This window comes from Solanum stenotomum, chromosome 5 (assembly GCF_019186545.1).
Source record: "Solanum stenotomum isolate F172 chromosome 5, ASM1918654v1, whole genome shotgun sequence".
Taxonomy (NCBI): domain Eukaryota; kingdom Viridiplantae; phylum Streptophyta; class Magnoliopsida; order Solanales; family Solanaceae; genus Solanum; species Solanum stenotomum.
Window position 1 is genome coordinate 62,507,982 of NC_064286.1, and position 23,690 is coordinate 62,531,671.

A 23,690-nucleotide genomic window follows, 5' to 3' on the forward strand; every position below is an offset into this window, starting at 1 on the left:
GTGTTTTTTACCATTGGGATATTCCGACGCAAATCCGAACAGACTACAATACGGATATAAGATATTGGATGAGAAACAAAAAAACAACAGTTGAGTAGCTTAACCATCGAAAGAAGAAAGGATTATTAATAATCGAAATCATACAATTTAATAGAATTGACACTTAATACATCTAAAGTAGGTACTTCTTCAGTTTCGGTATAAGGGGAAAATATTTTTCAATTTTTTCATGTTTAATGAATTCAAGTCTCCAACACATCTCATCTCACCACTAACCCCACATAACCGCCATGCTCTTACTATATTTTCAAATAATATTTTTTACGTACTTACCAAACATAAAATAAATATGTAATGAAATATTCTCTACATATGAAATACACCTTCGTATTCAATCAAACATCACATAAAGTATGATGGCGCGAACCATAAGATATACATATTTCTTGTGGCATAATAACAACAAGATGCGCCCATGGCCTAATGGATAAGGCGCTTGACTTCTAATCAAGCGATTGTGGGTTCGAGTCCCACTGGGCGTGCATTTTTTGTGAATGTACGCCGAACATTCTTTATCAAGATTTATTTCATTTCCATGCAGGCTAGACCATAACCTACTTCTAGTTAGAAGTTGAGGGATCCCACCGGCCACCACGATCCTTATTATTATCTCTAATCAATTTCTATAAGGTTTCAGAATATTTATATAAAATAAAAAGTTCACTTTCTAGATGCCAGAAAATAATTTCTTTTATTTTTCTTCTTCTTTAATTTGTTAGAAAGATAATGTGCAAGAAGACCATCAAATTCCATCTAACATGATATGTTTTCAAGGAGTAAGACTAGTCTTGTTATTATGTTTTTTTTTTTTTTTTTTTTTTTTTGTAGATAGGTAAGGGAACAATGTGGAAAGATAATAATAATTGTAGGCGTAATTTGGACAATATTGATTGAATTTGGAAAATAATATGTTGTATGATTTTTACATAAAGTTTACATATCTAATTGTCTTCTTTATGTCTGGTTTACTAGATACGTGTTATATACCACATGTCCAAAGTCGCTATCTTAACAACAAAGGAGGGAATACTTTTTACTTTACCAACTCAACTATCCCATGTATTCCTATTGTAATCTTTTTATTATAAATTTTATTTATCTATTCAAATTCAGTTGAAACCGTCCATTTGATATTTTATTCAGTACTACAACATCAATCACTTCATTAAAGTAAACAAGTGGGTACCATGAAAATGAGGTCTACAACAAAAAGAGTTGCATGGTAGAGAAGTGTGAAAACATTTGTTTCTTATATGAGAAACAAAATGGATCCTCTTTTCTTATGGTGGGGTCTAACACCATAGACTGAACCTTCGATTTGTGATAAACTGATTGAGATTTTTAAATTTTTAATTAAAAATTTTGAAATTGAATCTCGTAAATTTATAAATTTAATTAATAAATTTCTAATATCGAATGCAAAGAAAGAAAGAACATGACTATAGGCTAAAGATTGAAATCTTCACGAAAAGAGAGATGGCAATATAAGAATCAAATTCAAAATTTAAAATTGACTAACGTTTATGATAATTCTAGTCAATATATAATTTAAATTAAATTTATAATTTATAATATCTAAATATATTTAATATATAAGCAAAAGTTATTAAGTACGTACAAAACAAAAACAAACACTTTAAATCCGCCCCTAGTTTGTCATGGTTTTATAGAGAACCAACGAATATAGGAAAATCAATGGTCAACAACCCCACAAATGAAAAAAGAAATATTCACAAGAAGAGATGACAATTAACAAACAACATATGACTTTAGTTTTACGTGAAAAGAACAGGAACGTCTTGTAATAATTTTTAATTATTATATAATGTAATAATTAAATTAATAATTTAAAATATCAATAAATATTTTATTTATATGAACAAAAATTATTAAATCCACATAAAATGTGAAAAGACACTTTAAATCCGCCCCTGATTTGATCATGGTTTTTTTGTAGATTCATCAAATAAAGAAAAATCTATGATCAACAACGTTACCCCACAAATGGAAAAAGAAAAAACGGAACGACGTGGCTGACTATTAATCTAACGAATAGATATTTTCACATCTAGTTGTATTGTGATTAATGTCATTTAGTCAATATCATAAATGTTCATTAAATTATTTGTGTTGGCGGACTTGAGATAAGAAATTCAGTGTTTTTATATCACGTTATTAGTTAATACTCTCTCCTTCTCATGTTGGTATACGTGTGCAATAGAAAAATTACGTCAATTCAATAAAAAAAATAGATTTTAATTTAAGAATTATGAATCCTTTTAACCTTTGTATAATATCTTTCTTGGAAGTTAGAAAAAATAAATCTCGAGTGCATCAATTAGTAAGTACGATCGAGAAGATTAATGTTTAATCTTCCAAGACGAAGGTTTGATTTTTTAGGGTAATGCTAAATGGCCAGAAAAAATTGGCCAGAATTTGGCCAGAAAGGCAAAAAGACTATAATATCCTTATTTTAATTTTTGCATTTATTCCATCATACTTTTCCCTCCAAAACAAAAGTAACTTTTTTCTATTTCCCAAACTCCTTGAACTACTAAAATACTAACTTTTTGGCTACCAAGGGAAATAACAGTGTTTTTGTGTATATTTATGTGTGTATAGTTCATTCGATTTTTTTTTAAAAAAATATTGTTCAGTTAATTAAAAAAATTGTAGTTTTGTTTTTATACATTAATATTTTAATTTCGTTTTTATACATTAATATTGTTTTCATTATTATACCATACAAATTATGTTCTACATATATATATATAACCTACACTCCTTCCTCTACCCCTTCCCGAACTCAATTATGTACACAATGTACCAATGCATACCTTTGAAAAATTATTTTTTTCGCTTAAAATAAATCTCTTTATTGAAGAAGACAATTAAAATTCTCATTAATAATAACTACAAATGTCTATCTTATCTACTTAAGATTATACTTAATTATTTTGTAATACAAATTTAGTAAAACATAGTAACTAAGCGTAGATTCAAAGGATTATAATTAAATTTTTCTTTAAATATAATCAACTAAATAGATTATTCTATATAATGGATGTTTTTCAAGAGAAAAAATAATGTAATTTTGGAAGTTAGATATTTATAAAAAAAATAACTGACGAAAGATTTTTGTAACTTTTAATAACACGTTAATTTTTTATATTATAATCATTCCAAACAAGAATTAACATATATATAAATTGGTAGAATTATTTCACTAATTTTAACCATAAATAAAAAATTAAAGTACTCATATAATACTAATTAAGAGAATGTTTCAAAAAGAATAAATAAAAGATCACTCAATACCTAATGATCAATTATAATACTTTAAAATAGATGTATTTTATGTAGGATACTTAAATTACAATATGTCTAATGTGTGTAAATAAAGTATAGCATAATTAGTATATACATTTTTTTAAAATTATTTTCATTTAATATAGAATTTTCTATCGAAGGAGACAATTAAAATTCATGTTAATAATAGATAAAAGTAGATTATTTTCCAATTAAACATTATACTAACTACTCGGTAATACATAATTTAGTTGAATTAAGTATAATTTTCAAATTTACAATTGACTTTTCTTTAAATAAAATCAATGAATAAACTTATATAATTCTACCATGATTAATAGACCGGTCATATAACGTGTGTGCTTTTCTTTTATGAAGAAAATAAGAATATAATTTTGAGAATTAGATATTTTAAATATGAAAAAAGATATAATAAGACATTTATAACTATACCTCAAATAACATATCAAATTTTGCTCTAAACAAATTTATAATAGCTTATAGTAATTATTAAAATTAGTTCACCATTTCTAACCAAATACACGATTAGTTACTTCAATTATATTAATTAAGAAGATGTTTCAAAATAAAAATAAAATCGTATACATATGTATGTATTGTATATGTTTATAAATAGTTAGGCCATATTCTTAATTAAATAATCAATAAATTCTATTAAGGCATATTTTTAAATTATAAAATCAAAAAATTATATTAACTTTAGTTATCAAGGTCAAAGAGTATATAATTTAAACAATCAAATGATTACAAATACATATTTTATGTATAACTATTGATTTGATATAACTTAAACAATTATTTTTAAAATATTTAAACATATGATTTAAATTTATTTAAATATATCAATTATAAAATTACTTAATTAGAGGTTATATTAATACTTAATAAATATAAGTAATCATGTTCAAGTTATCAAATAGACATAACACGTGGGCGCAAAACTATAACATTGGTACATGATTCTCTGAGGTTTCTATTAATTATATAATTAGGATCAATACATATGAAATATATGATTCTTATAATTTTGATAATGTATTGAAATTCACCATGTCTAAAGTGTATTGAATTTTTAAATGTCGTTATTGAAATAATTTTAAATAATATTTAAATATAAATTAATTTAAAATAATTTTTTTATGACGTGTCGATTTCTAACATATTTTTTTATCTTTATAAAAATATTTTGCAAATTATGTTGGATTATTATAATTATTATTATTATTATTATTATTATTATTATTAGCATTATTATAACTTTACGATCTAAATTTGATATACTTTTGTTAAATAAAGTGGTTCACATATATCTATTGTTACACAAATAGTTCAGATAACTGTTTCGCTTGATGGAAGTGAAAATATCGATTTTTCAGAATCTATTTGTTTTAATGTTTTATTAAAACAAAACTTACATAGGGATATATGATTCATCTCATAAAGTTCAATAATATATTTGATTCTTCTCACAAGTGATTTTTTTTTTTACTTTTTTATTTGAGATAAGTGGTTAAAACACACCTAAAATATATCTTTTTTTTGAGTTTCATACCCGAATTATTAAAAGTGTGAGAAACACACCTAAACTATTACACTTTAGTTTGAAAAACACACCTCTGTGCTGACTGGACCAAATGTGTGTGTACACACTCTTTTACGCGCGTGTGGCCTTGATTTTCATCCACATGGCTTCTTCTTTTTAAAAAAATAAAATATCAAAACACACCTNAAAAAAAAAACTAAAATTATTTTCTTTTGCGGTCATATTTGTAATTTTCTTGTAGTTGTGAAAAGATCGACACATCTATGATAGACTTTACAAGAAAATGAGTTTGAGTTAAAATTATTTTGAATTTAATTTTATGAGTAAGTTTATTTTGTAATGTAAATTTTAAATTTTATATTCTAAATTTTAAATTTTGTATTCTAATTATCAATTTAAATTTTGTATTCTTTAAAGATTTTTTATCAGAAAATTAAGGAAGAAAAAAAAAACTACATATGCATTGGCCTTTGACCATTTCGCAATATTTCTAAAAGAAATTAAAAGCCATCTATGTATGGAAGTTAGAGAAATTTAAAAATTAGTCAATTTACTATGTATTGGAAAACATTCTCATTTATTGAAGCATAATTAATGAATAAATTAATAAGAAAAAATAAATTTGACAAAGAAGGGTATAATTGTCAAAAAATAAATCAGTTTATAGTGTGAACATGTATTTGGGCTATTATGGCTAAATTATGGTCAAATTTTCTGGCCAAAAAGATTTTTTCGATTTTTTAATTACTTATTCAAAACAATTAATTGCGTGAAAAAATTCACTTTAACAGATTACATTGTTTATTGTTATAACAAAAATGGGTAACGAATTAGTTGTTAATATTGTTGTATGAATTACGAACATCAGACATTGAATATTTCACTTGTGGTATCACCACAAGTCTTTCTTTAATTATAATTTTTGCAATACTTTTAATTTGTTAACTAAATAAAGTTATGGATATATTATTAGTACTAATATGTATGTACATTTAATCTGAAAACAACAATGGGCTTTTACTTTTTTTTTTCTATTAAACACACTCGTCTTCAAATTACATTCATTGCAAAACGACAATGAAATATTTCCAACATATTTTCATTAGTCAAAATTGAAAAGCATATATGATTTTACTTTGTTATCTTCTCGATAACTTATGAAATATTTCCAACATATTTTCATTAGTTAAAATTGAAAAGCATATATGATTAGGCGGTAAATATATATTCGTATCAAATTTTTATATTGATGACCCCCCCTTATTTATATACCCAAAATAACTGTACTTATGTATTTATTACTTGATGTAAATATCAGATGCAAGTAAATTTTAATGTTATACTCCCTGCGTCCCATATTATAAATCACATTTTTCATTTGCACTTGCATTAAGAAATAATGTAATTTTACCCTTATGCCCTTATTTAATGCTTCCTTATGACAATTTTGTAATAAATGATGAAATATTAGATTTCGAAAATATAAATGCATTTGGATGACTATTTAAATTTTACTTTTTGGAGCCAAATTTTTTCACCAATTGATCCAAAAATTTTAAAAAATCAAATTTTTCCCACCTCAATTTTCCTATATATTTTGTGTAAAATGTTTTTTTATATTTTTATATATAAATTCTTAAAACAAACATGACAACATTACAAAATATTGAAATGTCATCTTCCTTGATAAAATTTGTTGAAGCTTCAACTTTGAAGATTAATTTTGATTTTTTTTCAATTATTTTTAATTTGTTTTGATATATTTTTTCAAAATCAGATTTTATAGAATAAGTAGTGAATAAAGAAAGTAGTTAATTAATGAATGAAGTACTCTCCCAATGAAATTAATTACTTGTAGATTTTCTAGGTTAGTCAAAGTAAATACATTTTCAAGATTAATTAATTAATCAATCAAGGGTATAATGAGAAAAATATGGTAATTTATGCATAAATTTTATAAAATGACATATATTGTGGTCTAACTATTTTTAGAAAGGGGCGACTTATAATATGGGACAGAGAGAGTAAAAACAATCATTTTTATTTCTTAATTAAAAAATTTGAGTTTAAGCCTTGGAGAAAGATTTTTTTGATAGAGATCAACGTTTTACTTCTTTCTGACTAATTCACAANCCCTCCCACCTTATATATATACGCAAAATAACTGTACTTATATATTTATTACTTGATATAAATATCATATGCAAGTAAATTTTAATGTTATAGAAACTATCATTTTTATTTCTTCATTAAAATTTTTGAGTTTAAGCATTAGAGAAAGATTTTTTTGATAGAGATCAACGTTTTACTTCTTTCTGACTAATTCACAATGAATTTGAATCAATATTTTCGAATATCAATTGATTAAGAAAGAAAAGATCATTCCTTATTTATTTATCTTTTTTTTTCTGTTTCCTTTTCGGATTAAAATCTCAATCGAGGCACAAACGGAACACTAGATAATCAATTTAACTATCTATGCTAAGCTTTTGACAAATAACAAATAAAGTTATCCTACGTTTATGCTAACTGAAGTAAGAAAATAACATATATCAGATAAAATAGTTTATATTTTGGAATTATCATATGATAATGATTTACATAAATTAAAATACCATAAGTCCTACATACAATTAATACTTGTCGTCCACAACAAGCAAGAAGTTAGATATGTGATTAAGATGTTGTTGACATTTATGAACCAATTAGTTAGGATTTCTAATTCAATCATTTCTGCGTAGAAAAAAGTGTACATTTACTACTATCTAGATTGTGAGGTCATGAAAAAGGAATTAATGGCACCTATTAATGCAAATAAAAAAATTAGACGTAGAATTAAATTTCTTTATTCTTAATAAAAAGTCTTGAATGTGAATAAATCCTTATAAAGATTGTTTTTTCTTATTAAACATTATTTGATATAACTTTAATATATATTAATCAGATCGATGAATTTTAACTCTGTCATTCACTGTATCACATATCACAATTATTAAGCAAAAACACAGCTGCAAATTAAGATATTCCCAAAATAAAGACAAACATTATGTGACTTGATTTTTAATGGGGAAAGGGTTTGTTATTATCTCTTATCTATGTAGGTAGGTCCAAAATAGAAACACGTGGTTAAATATTAATCTAACGATAGTTCTTTTAAAATGTACTCTTTAATTATAATTTATATAATATAATTTGAATCGATATTCTGAATCTTGAATGTACTCATTTCTAAGTGTAAAGTAATGAAAGACCAATTTTCACATGTTCCATTAATTTCCTAAAAAAATAAGAAGAGCGGTGAAAAATGATTTTTATTATTATTATTATTATTAAACATATAGAACAATTTCACATGTAAAAGTGTTGTTAGGAAGGTAGGGGCATCATGAAATATGCACTACACATAAAAAAATTAAAATTATATATATACGAACTTCGTTGCTAAATTATACATATAGCTAACAAAACTTTTTGGAAAAGTCATTGCTAAATAGAATTAACAATAATTTTGTTATTTAATTGTGAAATATTGTCTGTATAATTTATAAGTTTAATGATCAAAACTTGACTCTGATATCATTGTCTAAATAATTGTAATAGAAATAAGAATCATGTACATGTTAACAACAAGCAAATTTTTCACAAAACTTGTGTTGTAAAATTGCTCTAAATTATTGATAACTTTTCTACACATGTTGGAATTTTCAATGATGCTTTTACAAATTTTATTTTTACCAAACTACCAAAAATATAAGAGTAATTAACAAAACATTCGAAAATTATTACTCAAAGTGCTCACAAAAATTCATGATAGTACTCATTTTAGGTAAAATTATCATTTTTTCACTCATGCTAATTAATGAAGTTTGAGGAAACGGCTAGTGGTGGATTACCTAAGCTTATAGTAATAAATTATTTCGAAATTATAATAGTGTTATTATACTGAAATTAAATAATGGTAAAATTTATTAGTAAATATAGTTTTTTTTATTAATAAATATATAGTTCATTGGACAAGAATGAAATTTACTAAGTATAATATAATAAAACATGTGATTGATTTAACTTGATAAATTGATGTAAGCTTTTATTTTATTTTATTTTAAAAAAATCGGAGAAAAGCTTTGGATTAAAAAAAATGTGTTATTTTATTGTTTTATCGGATAATTACATAATTTATTCTGAAATCATATTTTTTTTATCCCACCAATCAAATGACTCGAACATGTTTAACCATTTTTTTCTCCCACTTGGCTTCAGTTGCAATCGTTTTCCAGGACCAAATTATATCACAATGACAAAGTAGCTCCATGATTATTGGTAAAAACAAAAAAAATGAATATATTTTGATTATTCCAAATGTGTTTAAGCTATCTACAATAATAATTATAAATAAATAAAAACTACATCATCAATGCATTTTGATATATTAAAACAGATTATTTACCTTTTAGTATATGTTACCAATTAAATAAAAATACCTGTATTATTTTTTAAGTTATCCAATTGTATATTAAGAAAAAAACATTTAGACCGTTATTGCTACAACTTAAACTTTAATTATTAAAACCAAGAGTTTTAATTAGATGTTAAAAAAAACTATGTCTTAATCAATCATCCATAAACTAGAGGTTGATTATACATTTCGTTTTGACCTCATTAAAAAACAATTAATATTTTTGTCCCCATTTAGCTCAGCGTGATGCATGACTTACTAGTTCTTTTGCAGACAGAATAGGATTTTATTTATTCAGATTTTTATCGGAAAGTTTTACATTAAAGGCAATGCACTTTTCGTCAAAAATAATTTCTTTTATTTAGAGTTCAAACTCAAGATATCTAAATAAGAAATGAGAAATATTTACTACTCCAACACATCCTTTAGGGATAATAAAAAAGGATTAATGCTAACTGCAACCAAAATTTTCCTCTGATTATTTGGTTTTCATTTTATTTTATAATATAAATTGAAAAAAAAAGTGTAATTTGTTTTTTTCTTTTTGGTTTCCCAAACGTTTTAGTATCCAATTAAATTTGAATTCATGTATTTTAGAATTCATTTCTGAAGTAGCAGATTCAATAATATTTTTTTCATTTCGAGAGACAAAAGAAAATGTTAATTATATAGTGTTGGTGTCTCTCTCTTAAAGTTAATTACTTTTCAAGATGATTAATGTGGGTGTTTGGTCCCCTACTTATTAAATTGATATAGTTTTTTTAGATCCAAATACATAAATAAGTACTTAAAGTTAGTATTAATGATCAAATAAATACTTTATTAATTATGTTGGTGGTCAAATAAACATATCATGATATAAAGCTAATAAGTTTTAAATTCTAAAATTTATGAGAAACATCATTTATGGAATTATATTAAATTTATTATTATTTGATTCTAGATTTTAATCAATTTAAATTATTAAATTTCAAATTAATAATTTATTCACATTTAATAAAATTACACTAGGCTTATTTCGATGGTCACTATCATAATTCATAGCTAAGATGTCTACAGTTATTGATACTAATTTTAAAGTTTATTTATGCATATATTCGATCTAATTTTTATCTTTTTTGGGTCATAATATAATTTTTATCAAGACTTAATACATCTTCTTAACTATATTGGATTTCGAATTAATAATCTGATGATATGAGGAATCTTTCTTTTTTCGACACAACTTCGTTTGCTCCCTTCATTTCAATTAAACAAGTTATTAGGTGATTTTTTCATTAAATTTTAGTGAAAGAGAGCGATATCTTAATTTACATTATTATTTTATGAGGTAAAATATTGATTAATCAAAGCGTTGATCAAAAGATAATGTTTAAATGAATTTGTAGGCATATATACTAGAAAAGATATAATTAGGAGCAAAATTATAAAGAGTGTCGGCAGTGACAGAGTCAGAAATTTAGCGAAGGATGTGCAAATTTTCTTCTTAGTTGTGTTAAGAGTGTGCAAAATGAAATAAACACTCATAATATCTACTAACATTTAACTTGTGTACGCCACATAATTCTCTGACTAAAGGCCCATGAGGATCGGAGTGACCTTCGTGTCGGACAAAATGAGAAAAGCAAAACTAAAAATGCTTCGTCATATGAAAAGGAGCCAAGAGGTGTGTAAATGTGCTAATAAAGAGGTGTGAGTGTCGGGAGCAGAAGTTAGGAAAGGTAGACATAGGTTGAAGAAGAATTAACAGGAGATACTTAGATAAAACATGACACAATTTCATTGAATTTTGAATTAATAATCCTTTGAACATATCATAATACCCTTATATAAATAAGTTAATCTTTTAAATATCTAATAAACGATTGAGAATTCACAAATATAATTCAACAGTATAAATTCATAGAAGAATCAAATTTTAAAAAGGTGGCCTTTGACGTGACGAAACATAGATACTTTGAAAAATGGAGAACAACATAAGAAAACCAAATAGTTAGAAAAATCATTCGCCTCCGTTGATTATAAATCACCGCTCCACTTCCGCCGTGCACCGCCGCGACAGAACCATGATTTGACCCGAAATTGCCCTGTTTTCCGATACATAAACAGGCAATTGCATGGGGGCATCATTGTCTAACACGGCGGAGAATGGTACGGCTACAGGTAGAACGGGGCTAGGCGACATACCGGAAAGTTGCGTGGCTTGTGTTTTCATGTACCTAACGCCGCCAGAAATTTGTAATCTCGCTCGGCTGAACCAGGCATTTCGCGGTGCTGCTTCTTCTGATGCTGTGTGGGAATCTAAACTTCCTTCTAATTACCACCATATGCTTGACCTTTTGCCTCCTTGGAGATACGAAGGTTTTTCGAAGAAGAATATATTTGCCCTTCTCTCTCGTCCCGTCTCGTTTGATGATGACAATAAGGTATAGGAATATATTTGCCCTTCTCTCTCTGAGAATTTGTTTAGACATGTATTTTTACAAATATTTTGGATTGGTTTTAGTGGAATGAATTATGAAATTTGAGTTAACACTGCTAAAGTAGGTTCTTGATGGTATGGATACACTCCTTTGTCTAATGCTTTAACTGGGGAAAATGGAGTGTAAGAAATGTTGAGCTTTGATGAGGGAAGGATAACACAGTGAGAATCACTCCAACCATGTTAGAGTCTTCAAGCCACCAGGGAATCAAAGGGATTAAAGGGCCCTATTAATTAATTCCTTAAACGGGGGTGTGGGAGCGGGGGTTTGACGCAGTTGAGTTTCATTGTGTTTACGACTTACAATTTTTAGCTCTATTTATAGTGTTTCTATTTGTTTTACTAATATATACTACTTCTCATTACATGGGAGAAATAACAGGAAGTATGGTTGGACAGAGTAAGTGGAAGGATTTGCATGTCAATCTCTTCAAAAGCAATGTCGATAACAAGTAGTGAAGACAGGAGACATTGGAACTGGTTTGCAACGGATGAATCAAGGTTAGATTTATTCAAATCACATTCAACAATATCATTTATAAGCTTGTTCTTCACACTGTGGAGATTATATTAGATTCCTGAATTGGTTAGATATTCTCTGTAATGCTTAGTGATAGATATTTATTTCCCCATTGACTCTGTTACTTGAAACTGAGTTTCTTTGTGCATCACGGGATAAAATTTGCTATCATGGTAAATGATGTTTATTTGTTGACCTTGAGATGAAATCAGATAAGAATAAGAAGAGAACAGGAAGAAATGGATTAAATTCTTTTTTCTTCCTATTTGAAGGAGTTCATTACTTGATAATATGGTGTGATTAGACTGGATTGCATAGAATGTCCTAGGTAGTATCAGCACACTTGAATTTGAAAAAATAAAGGTATATCTGATTCAAATTTCTCCTCTTCTTATCCATTAAAAATACTTGAAAGTAGTGGAGTATATCTTTTTCCCTTACGTTTGTTGTTCTGCTTTCTGATTGTTCGACAACTTTGTTGTTTCTGACCACTCGTAAACATCTAGCTGTTGGTAGACACAATGAAATATTATAAACTTCCACATTCTAATATTCAGCTGATAGTTTCTTGCAGGTTCCAGATTGTGGCGTATTGCCAGCAAGTCTGGTGGTTTGAAGTAAGTGGAACAGTGAAATTTCCTTTTCCTCCAGATGTATACACTCTAACATTCAGGATCCACATTGGGAAATTCCTTAAGAGACTAGGCCGACATGTTTCCAACTTTGAGCACACACATGGATGGGATTTGGGGCCAGTACGCTATGAACTGTCTACTTCTGATGGACAGTGTGTAGTTAGTGAGTGCTGCCTCCATGACATCGAACAAGATGATGCAAAAGGGACTATTAAGCGTGGATGCTGGATTGAATACAAGGTGGGTGAATTTATTGTCAGTAGGTCAAATCCTGTAACTGAAGTTAGATTCTCGATGAAACAGATTGACTGCACACATTCGAAAGGTGGCCTTTGTTTGGATTCTGTATCGATTATCCCCAGTAATCTCAAGATAATCTCAAGAGGAGAAGAACAGGGTAAATGATATGTTTCCTACTTTTGCCAACACTTGTAGAAAGTATTAAATTAGGTTCTATTACACAGCTTATACTACCTAAAAATTTGGTACCATGGAGGATATCACTGTATATTTTTCGCCTTAGGTATGTCTGCCCCTCCTATCCATGTAAATGTTAATGCTTTGTTTTTGATCCAGTTTTGCTGTATAGTATATCTTCTACGGAAGATCAGGATAATAGTATACTTCACGAGAAGAAAAATTGAGTTGTTGTTATTATTATTATTATTATTATTATTATTACTATTTCATGTGTATACAATTGGTACAATGTTGCTGTGTTTATTGCACTTGTATGATGGCTTACTTTCCAGTGTTTGGGGCCTATAAATTATGTAGGATCGCTCCAAGCTAGCGTAGCTGTTATGCCTTTTGTTTTTTATTTTTAACTCGATCTTTCTTGATGCATTTTTTATATGCTCTTGAAACTTGATGCATTTTTTATATGCTCTTGAAATATGTTATTGGGGGTCTTCATCTTATCTTAAAAATACCTTTCTCGACCCTATGTAATATTGCACTAGATAGACCTCCTCCACTCCAATTTTTTTTTTTGATAACCGAGAAATCCGTTTGTGACCGCCCTTTGGACCAATCACAACCTTCTAAACTCGGTGGATAATGGGCCCGCCCCTCTACCCTTCTCCACTTAAATACCGGGCTTCGCTTTGCATGGTTTGGGGATTGAACCTGCGTCTTAAGCCACAAATCCTCCACCTCCTCCACTCCAATTGAATGTCATATTTTTACATCTAGTAATAGTTTTAACTTCAAAGTTTTCATTTCACTCTTGTTGAAATACAAACAATTCCTATAACTTGTTTTAGACATCTTTTAAGTTTAAAATTTGTTTCTTAAACTCCACGTCTAATAAAACACATGCACATAACATAAATTGAGATGGAGGATGTGGCAATGGGGTGGTGGCATGAGGGAGTGTTTCACAGAGGTAAGGAAGGAACGATTGGTACAAAGTGAGATTTTTAGGTTGTTGATGAAGCACAAGGGCAAAAGTGAAATGGTTCGTGAAGGTTAATAAAAAAAGAAACAAACGATAGGAATATCGGTCACAGTGATGGCACATTTGAAACAAAGCAAAATACGAAAATATACTGTTAAGAGTGAGAACTGAGAAGAACTGCATTCAACTAAAGTCCATCAACGAATCAATAGCAACATTAAAATGCAAAAACATTTGTTTAGAGAAATTGCTGTCTGCTGTTTTGACTACAATAAGACTGGTAAATGATGCCACTTACAGTGCCGTGAAAAAAACTCTCAACTGACTTACAAGTAAAAAAACAAAATGTTGCTTAACGTTTTCCACCGCCACCACCAAGCTTAGGTCCTTTCAATCCACCCTTAGAGACGTTACCCTTACCTCCAACTTTTTGTGACTTGGCCTGCACCTCAGCCTTCTTGGCTTTCTTCTCATCCTTGGTCTTCTTGATCCTTTCCTTGATTTCACTGCACAAATCGATAAAAAATGAAAATCAATTCACCTTCATGTAATAAAGGAAAAACTGTATTGTCAAAAGAATCCATCGTTTAGTTCTTTTCCCCATTTTATCTTAGGTTTACCAACCAGATTGTGTAGTAGGTGGTTTGCATGTATATCTGAGAACTTGATACAATGCACATGCTAAATCTAAGGGATTAGCATGCAGGAAATGGTAAAAAGTAAAAACTAACCGGAGAGCAGCCTCCCTGGCAGCATCTCGAACTTCTGGCCTTTCAGTTCTCTTCTTCTGGATAACCTCTAAGGTTGCACCTACAATGGACCTGGAGTAAGGCTTCTTTGTTGTGCGGCGCCTCTTCTTAGCAGCTTCTTGGGCAATATCCTAGAGTCACCATACAAAAATGGCAAATTTTACTTGACATAAGAATATACATACAGTTATCCAAAAGATGGCAAAGGTGAACAGGACTATGCCACAATACAAATTAGGCAAGAGCTGACAAAACAGAATTGTTTTACAGACTGATTATGATCGCAATGCAGTATCAACATATCTATCCTTCAACTTTGCAATTTTTGAAGAAAAATGAAGCTTGAAAATTTTGATCAATGAAGCTTTATTAACACTAACCTTCTTGTGTTGCTTCCTATACATAGCTGTCCATGTAAGTTTTGAAGGCTTCAGGCGATTGTGGAAGTAGTGTTTGCATTTTGAGTTGACAAATAGAAACACCTAAGACAAAATAAAAGTGACAAATGGATAAGAAAACACAACTCTTAAACACTTTCCACTAAGCCACAATCATAACGAAGAAGATAGTAAGTTCTCTCAGAAAATAAAAATCACCTGAGAATCAGAACGAATAAATCTGATTCCCCTCCCAGGATATATCTTGGCACCACTAAAACGACAGAGTTCCGTCCTGAAATCAGAATCAAGAATAAAACACTAGATTAATCACTAATACTTTAATTTTGTGTAATACAAGGAAACAAATTCAAACAAAACAAAGCTAGAAAGTTTATACAACATAACAACTATAATAATTCCTCCATCATGAGCAGGGACCATACATACTCAAGTCTATTAGAAAATTATCAAAAACTCAGTTCGCAATTTCTTCTCTTTTTTTTTTGTTTATGCAAAACTTCAACCTTGTTCATATTACTTGTGCTAAAAGCAGTTAGGTTTTCCCAATGATATAGTTTTTCAAATCTTTCAACTAGCTTTGCCAAAATGAACGCAACATTCAACCTTCACCAAATGCAACAATGAAGTAGCTACTGAGAATTTCACTACAGATTCACATTTAATTATGCAATTCAACTATAGAAAACAAACAAAAACGTCGATAAACGAAGAATTTAATAATACTCTCCGTAGAACTAATACTCCGATTAGCAAACAAACGAAATGGACACAAAACAGGTACTTATATATAAGTCAACAAAAAACAAAATGGCGCCATTACTGTGAATTATATATGATAAGTTGATAATCAAAACAAAGTTACAAATTATCTAACATGAATCTCTGAATAAACGAAATTTACAAAATGCGAAAAAAAAAAGAAAAATTAATAAATTAAGGGCATATATACGACATTCTATTACATGCATGAAACATATAAAAAAGCAAGTAGAAAGGTCGATGATTTACTTGAGCACCATTGCTGATACAGCTGCGAGCTTTCTCCGAAGTGATGTTCCAAAAATGGAGAAAATAAAACCCTAGTCAACAAACCCTTATAGTGGAAACTGTATGAAAAATTGGGCCCAAAAGAATAACAAATCTATCGTAAGCCCAATAAGTGGTTGCTCATGGGCCATGTATTGGGCCAGTCCAAAAATCTTCTACTTCTCGGACACATTTCATTGGGTATCCGCAAAGTAGGACACTATTTGTATGTGGAAAATCGCGTTTAGTAAAAGGATGAATCAGATTATGACACGTGATTAAATTAAACCCGAAGAGATGCTTGATACAACCTGTGGAAATTTGGAAGGATTGTCCCCGGTGTGATCCTAAGCGATGTGATACTAACCCGAATAAAGTCGTTTCCTAATGGGGCAGCCCACGAGACCTTTCCTCACGAGCTATACACCCTCTTAATGACTCACGGGGAAATCAAAAAAATCAATCTCGAGTCTTGCACTAACATGTCCGCAATCAGCCTCAAGTGTAGTGTTAGAGCTTAGGCACGGGTACTAAGTAGTCTTTCGAATGCTAAGTGTGTGGTCATGAAATGATGGTTCAACTTTTTAGCCTATAAAAGAGTCCTCCCAGAAGAACTAAAGACATCAGAAAATCCATCAAGTCCCCTAGAAGTCTTTTTATCTTCTTTTCTTAGAATCTCCCTCGGAGAAACTCTGGACCTTCTCTTCACTTGTATATTTCTTTCCTTTTAGCGGTTCATATTCTTGTATTGACCCACTGCCTTAGTGTTTGACCTAAAAGAAATGAATTTGATGGACCTTAATCCACTTATTTTTAATCACTTTTCACAAATTGTATTGTTAATCAATATGACAATTTTTTAATAAATAGCAATGGCATATTTAAAAACATGATTGTCAATTGGTCAGCCGTTGGAACACTTCCATCCAATAACTACATGAACACGATACAATATCACATCATATCAAACACAAAAGCATAATAGCTCTTATTAATTCATAATGGTGCACAAGTATGAAGTATAACAATCTATATCGATTCATTTAGCAAAATCAAGAATCGTAAAATCACAATCCTCCAAAAAAAAAACTACATTTATACTTAAAATCAATACTTTCCTCTCACAAACCAAAATTTTTAATTCAAGATTCATCAACATCATGAACCCGAAAATTAAGTCTTCGAATCCAAATCGAATGAAGAATCATATGAAACACATCATATCTTTTTGGAGGTGAATTAACCTCAAAATGCCTCCTCATTTGAATTCCCCTCTTTTGCATCACCAAATACTTATCTTGAGGAATATCCATAAGAATTTTCTTAAGATTAGGAATATCCTTAACATGAATTGTAACAACAAATGTGTCCCAATCAAGTACATCACTAAAAGGTGTCACATAATTATCCTTAATTAGGACAGGTACACATCCCATGTAAAGTCCCTCAACCATTCTCGGACTTGCAACTTCATATCCACTTGGACATAAACAATATTTACTCTTTCTTATCATGTCATAATATGAAACACCTTTTGGTAAGTACTTGTGAATTTGAACATCTTCATCTTTACTATTTTCCCAATGTTGTAACAAAATTGGCCTAATTGGACCATGAACACCTCCGGCAAAGAACACGAGAACGGGGCGATCGGAGGGCGGTGGACCGCCTAGTAGGCCTTTGGTTGTACCTAAAGGGAGATGGATTTCTGGAATTGAAACATCCTTTGTTGGATTGAATTTTTCTGAGGTATTGGCATTGCATAAAGCTCTAATTGAGTTTTTGTACAAGTGTGGTATAGCAAAGGAAATTTCAGGGCCCTGTATAATAACACAAATTAAATCAAGACTAAGATACTATTATTAAAAATGTATTAAAAAAGGTCATATAATACGGTACATAGCAACAACAATATATTTAGTGTAATCTCATGAATGGAATCTGATAAGGATATAGAATGTATACAAACTTTATCGTTACCTCCCAGAGATAACGTGAAGTACACACGACAATTATCTATAGAGAGGACTATTATTAAAGAATATTACACGTGAGCTTGGCACTAGTTATCGTGAATACTATTCTCCATCCGTTTCAATTTATGTGACATATAATTTGATTAATTCAATGTTAAGTTTCAGTAAAACAAATAAAGTAATACGTAATTGAAATTTATGATCTTAAACATGACATAACATTTGTATGACTATAAAAGCTTCTCGTTAATAGTAAAATGAGAATTTTATAATTGAATATTCTAAATATAAAAATATTTATTTTTTATAATAAATAAATAATGTCACATAAATTAAAAGGGAGGAACTATAATATTCAAAAAGTTTCAATATTTATTTTATTTTTAATTTTACAAAGGCTACCTCTCGAGACTATATCAAAATGAGGAAGAAAGGAAGAGTATGGTTTCATAATTAAATTTCATATCAAGTCAAAAGACAGACAAAGTGAAAAAACAATGAGACGATGCTTGTAGTAAAGTATCTATACGAGTACTTTGTTTGTCGTACTCCAAATTCAATCTTTTTTTTTAGAGAGAGAACAATTGTTATATAAATAACGTTCTAATTAATTTATATACACCAACAATATAAAATAAATTCAAGAAACTTACCCAATCATGACAAGCAAGCATGAAATGATCAGCACCAAGACTTCTATTCCAATAAGGATACTTTTGAGAAATGACATTAACATAATCCATTGTTGTGTTCTTCATGAGACCCCATTCATGTGATTCAGCCACATATATGAATTCAATTAACATTGTAACACTTAATGGCAAGAAGTATACATGAGCTTTGTTTGGATTTTCTGTTCTGAATTTGCTAACTTCCATTGCTTGAATAAAATAACCTTCAATAGCATATGTATGTTTGCATGGACCAAAATGATATAATGGGGGATCACCTTCTTTGTACACATATACCTTGAATTTTTTCTCCATTTCCAAATAGCTCCTACACATTTTAGAAATGAATTAGTTTAGATGGATTCAGAATTTTAAATTTATGAATTCTGAGTTTCAATTAGTATAGCTTATTGAGTTTTTGATATATTATTTATACATACTATATCAAATATAACTTAAACACCAAAGTCTAAGATTACTTTATATCTGTCAGAGGGTGGGATAATAGCATCGGGATTAGATATCCTGATGAATTAGTAAAAATGACAAAAAGAAACATGAGATACTTAAATCAGTACCGAAGTCAGAAATTTCATTAAGGGTGTTCAAGATTTCATATATATAGGTACGAAAAATAATAATTGACCTATATACTTCGTATAATTCTCTCTCTCTCCCTCTCTCTCTCTCTCTCTCTCTCTCTCTATATATATATATATATATATATATATATATATATATTATAATATTTTGATGAAGGGTGTCCGACTGGCCACCCTAAGTTATTTGTGGTTACGCCATTGCCTCAAACCTTTTTTCTACTGAATAAGGTGGAGGATATTTTTGTGAACGAACAATTTAATTTCTTCTCAGAAAATATACAAATGCATGTTAGTTCTGTATAACAAACCAAATAGACAATAAAGAAGAAACAATACATGTCAGAATAACTATTCTCAATATAACTTGTATTCAAACCAACGATCCCGGATTGGAGTAGTAATTAATTAGCAGTGAATGGTATAGTATTATACAACATACCTGTGGAAGGAAGTAGCATTCAAGTACATAGGACCATGAGGAATATATTCATCTTCTTCTTCTTCTTCTATATGATTGCTTTTGTTTTGTCTTAATAATAATATTGCAGCTCTAGATCTTGCAAGTCCTGCTTCCAATTTCTCTATTTTGCTTAATCTTTTTGGTGTTTCTGTGTTCTTATTTACATTAATAATAGGGACCTCATCCTTTTCATTAATTGCCTATAAGGTTAACAACAAATAAGCAATTAATTAGTAAATTTAAAGGGTTATTTATGGTCATCATGAAATAGAAATACGGCGATTTCGGATTTGAAATTTATAAATTTTTATAGCAAAATCAAATATATATATATATATATATATATATATAATTCGGACAAAAGCAATTGAATTCAGCTAAACCTAGCATTTTAAAAATGGAACTTAGGTGTGTATACATGAATTACATCACTAAAATTTTAATTAAAAAATTGATTTAATTATGAATATATAATTCAAAATTGCAATGAATTTTTAGCGGTAAGAATATAAATAAATTCATTAAAAGAGTCATTTCAAGATCACAAGTCCTAATTAAGGTAAGATTTTTTATTTTATTTTGCCAAGGTCATTGATGGATAGTATCAAATTCTTGATCAAGAAATTAAAATCAGCTATTAACAGCTCTAAAAAAAAAATCCAATTATTAATTTCATAGCAAAGGAGAAAAGATGAATGTTTTTTTTTAGTTTCTCACTCGATATTCGATACCTATATTGAAGCCCAACTAATTCAACTTCGCCCTAGAAAGGACTCCATTTGGTAGCACATTTTTTCATGCCGCGAACTCGAATGATTAAAGATCAATGTTTTAGTTACCACAATGTTTGTAGAATGAAGTGTCAATGATCACTACTAGAAAAATAAGAATTAGGAATGAACAAATTCTATAGCTAAACAACACATATATATTAACAAAAGTACTAATAGTAATATCTAAAAAAAAAAAAAACTCACCTTTGTTGAAGAACCATTATTGAGAGTCTCTAAATAATGATGATGAGAAATTGATAGCCAAAATTTGGAACCTTGTGGATTAATGATAACAACAAAAGCAGCAACCAAAAATAATGGCAAAATAAACCATAAAACCTTTAAAGAATTTGAATTCATTCTTTTTGTTTTTCTTACTTTTTCCCCTTTTACTTTTGTTGTTTCTTTGTGGAAAAAAGTTGTAAAGTTTGGCTTTGGTATATATATAATAAAATATATGAAATTTCTATAAAATATGGTTAAAAAATTGTAATTTGATTCCTTACCATCTTAGTGTTCAATGTATATCTTCCTTCCTTCATTATTGTAATCTAGATTTTGCTCTTTTACCTTTTAGGAAAAGTGCAATCAAGAGATACTTTTTTAAAAAAATTTCCTCTGATATCCATAATAGAAGTCTAACTAAATTCGAATTTGCGCATTGCAGGATCCTGTTGTCAATAAGATTTTTTCTATTTTCAAGAGTTTAAACTCAAAATATTTAGCTAAACATAAAATAATTTCAACCATCCCACGATATACATGCCTACTTAAAATATTGAAACGTAATTAAACATAACCAAGCACATGCATACTTAGAAATGACTATCACTACTAACCAAGAGGAGTTGTGGGATGTTGAAAACATACCATGTTTTAACTTTTAAGTTATACAGTTGTTAGCCTTCTAATTCATCTTCGAATAAGTTTTATTTATCATAAGTTGTTAACATAATTCTCCCCATCAAAACTTTTATAATTTGTTACTTACTACCTTTTAATTTAAATTACAAATCAATGCTTATTAAATAGATTTACTTGTAATTATCCTATAAGTGATGCAATTGATTTAATTTATTTTACACTGTTAGTGTATAGAACTTTAACTCGGGGACAGGTGTCACTCACTTGATGAGTTTCCTGCCTCCGAAGTTGAAGTGGAGGGTTCAAACTCCATCGATTACTCAATATTCCTTTGCTTTTTCCTTGGTGTTGTAAAAAAAACTTCAAACTCTATATAGAAATTAGAATAGGCCAAATAGAAGTAGCATTTATTTTTTATTATTATTTGCATGGAGATTTGCAAATTGTTGACATAAGTAACATAGAAGGATGACACTATCAACATAGGTTGTTGTGGAATGATTTCGAATCTCTTCACCTCTTAACCATAGGTCTCGAATTCGAGCATCTGAGAATTGAAAAAATTATGTTGGGCGCGATAACATTAGAAATGAGCCCTGCAATACATAAATTCAAATTTAATCGAAGCCTAATGCAGATATACATACAAGGTGGGTAACAGAACAAGAAATGGAAGCATGACACTAGGCAAGAGGCTTATGGTATGGATCCTTTAATATAGTGACATAAAATACTAGTAATATATTTGTTTCCTTCATTTTCACTTTACCCTTTGTAAGTCGAAACAAAATGAACACACGCTAAGAAGTGTATATATTTAGATATTTACGTATATACACAAGTTATTATGTCTTTTTTCTTTATAATTCTTGAGTTTAGTTAGTGACTGAAAGATGGTTACAGGGTATTTGGGTGTACAAAGTTCAAAAGACTGTTTAGCCAAAAATTAGCACATCTCTTGAGTATGTCTATTTCAGTGGTGGACGGATTCAGAATTTTGACGTTGTGAGCTGTGAAATGTATATCTATCTCTGCTTATTTTTCGCACATATGTAAACAGATTCAACCCAAAACACTGGTTTCTGCTGAACCGTAAACGTATTGTAGCTCTAGGCCATTTGATTCTTTGCCTAAAAAAGGACTGCCTGCAGTATGAAGCATCCCACATTTACATATGATTCAAGGTAGGGAACATCCCAGCAGCCTACCTTGACGCAAGCAGCTTTTTGAGGAATTGAGCAACCAAATGGGCCACGAGAAATACAGTTTGGTCTGGGTCCACCACTCGAGCCCGTGACATGTAGTTCATATGGAGCCGACTTTACCGTTGCTCTAAGGATTCCCTTCCCACTTACTTCTTTGCCTCAAAATGATTTAAGACTTCAAGATGACTTATTTATGAGTCTTTGGTTCCTAGGTTGCAAAATTTACAATATTTCACTAACTTTTCAATAGAGTAAATCATATCATGCTGGGAAAGACTCTATTTCATTAATAACCTTTAGTGTGTAATATTTCTTATAATTTGCTAAAAGACCTTGTATGACCATAACAAGAGCTAATTTTTCTCTTTTTTGATAAGAGTAGAAAGCAGATGGAGCAAATGATAGAATTGAATGAGTTATATTGCCTCCATACTTAAACATGCATTCTGCATTTATATATGTTGATAAAGAGTAACAAATTTAAGTTCGCCCTTATGGACGTCCCTAACTTGCTCCTGGTGAAATTTGTGTCAAGGTA

General features: G+C 29.3%; 3 protein-coding genes and 1 non-coding gene across 4 annotated transcripts; 2 read left to right on the plus strand and 2 right to left on the minus strand.

Annotated features, from left to right (window-relative positions):
- Window positions 1–469: 469 nt before the first annotated feature.
- TRNAR-UCU (transfer RNA arginine (anticodon UCU)) lies at window positions 470–542 on the plus strand. The gene has a single exon. It is a non-coding gene; the product is annotated as a tRNA-Arg (tRNA).
- Window positions 543–11,266: 10,724 nt separating this feature from the next.
- Window positions 11,267–13,653, plus strand: LOC125865955 (F-box protein PP2-A15-like). The gene is made up of 3 exons (XM_049546228.1): window positions 11,267–11,815; window positions 12,254–12,372; window positions 12,966–13,653. Exons 1-3 carry the CDS (start codon window positions 11,507–11,509, stop codon window positions 13,429–13,431), a joined length of 894 nt encoding a protein of 297 aa, XP_049402185.1. The 5' UTR covers window positions 11,267–11,506; the 3' UTR covers window positions 13,432–13,653.
- Window positions 13,654–14,582: 929 nt separating this feature from the next.
- On the minus strand, window positions 14,583–16,666 carry LOC125866185 (60S ribosomal protein L24-like). The gene is made up of 5 exons (XM_049546492.1): window positions 16,584–16,666; window positions 15,771–15,846; window positions 15,555–15,656; window positions 15,157–15,305; window positions 14,583–14,931 (listed from the first exon to the last, which is right to left on the minus strand). Exons 1-5 carry the CDS (start codon window positions 16,592–16,594, stop codon window positions 14,778–14,780), a joined length of 492 nt encoding a protein of 163 aa, XP_049402449.1. The 5' UTR covers window positions 16,595–16,666; the 3' UTR covers window positions 14,583–14,777.
- Window positions 16,667–17,712: 1,046 nt separating this feature from the next.
- Window positions 17,713–21,467, minus strand: LOC125865394 (probable glycosyltransferase At5g03795). Its single transcript, XM_049545588.1, has 4 exons — window positions 21,288–21,467; window positions 20,290–20,510; window positions 19,231–19,576; window positions 17,713–18,421 (listed from the first exon to the last, which is right to left on the minus strand). The coding sequence occupies exons 1-4, from the start codon at window positions 21,441–21,443 to the stop codon at window positions 17,744–17,746; spliced, it is 1,401 nt and encodes a 466-aa protein (XP_049401545.1). The 5' UTR covers window positions 21,444–21,467; the 3' UTR covers window positions 17,713–17,743.
- Window positions 21,468–23,690: the final 2,223 nt, after the last annotated feature.

Bases quoted from the DNA above. Each gene is read 5' to 3' on its own strand.
- LOC125865955 (XM_049546228.1), top strand. From the start codon at position 11,507: ATGGGGGCATCATTGTCTAACACGGCGGAGAATGGTACGGCTACAGGT. The intron at 11,816-12,253 runs GTATAGGAATAT...GAGAAATAACAG, and splicing joins CGTTTGATGATGACAATAAG to GAAGTATGGTTGGACAGAGT. The intron at 12,373-12,965 runs GTTAGATTTATT...AGTTTCTTGCAG, and splicing joins TTTGCAACGGATGAATCAAG to GTTCCAGATTGTGGCGTATT.
- LOC125866185 (XM_049546492.1), bottom strand. The intron at 15,657-15,770 runs GTGATTTTTATT...ATTTTGTCTTAG, and splicing joins TTATTCGTTCTGATTCTCAG to GTGTTTCTATTTGTCAACTC. The intron at 14,932-15,156 runs GTTAGTTTTTAC...CGATTTGTGCAG, and splicing joins GCCAGGGAGGCTGCTCTCCG to TGAAATCAAGGAAAGGATCA.
- LOC125865394 (XM_049545588.1), bottom strand. From the start codon at position 21,443: ATGAATTCAAATTCTTTAAAGGTTTTATGGTTTATTTTGCCATTATTT. The intron at 20,511-21,287 runs GTGAGTTTTTTT...TTAACCTTATAG, and splicing joins ATAATGGTTCTTCAACAAAG to GCAATTAATGAAAAGGATGA. The intron at 19,577-20,289 runs GTATGTTGTATA...TAAAATGTGTAG, and splicing joins AATGCTACTTCCTTCCACAG to GAGCTATTTGGAAATGGAGA.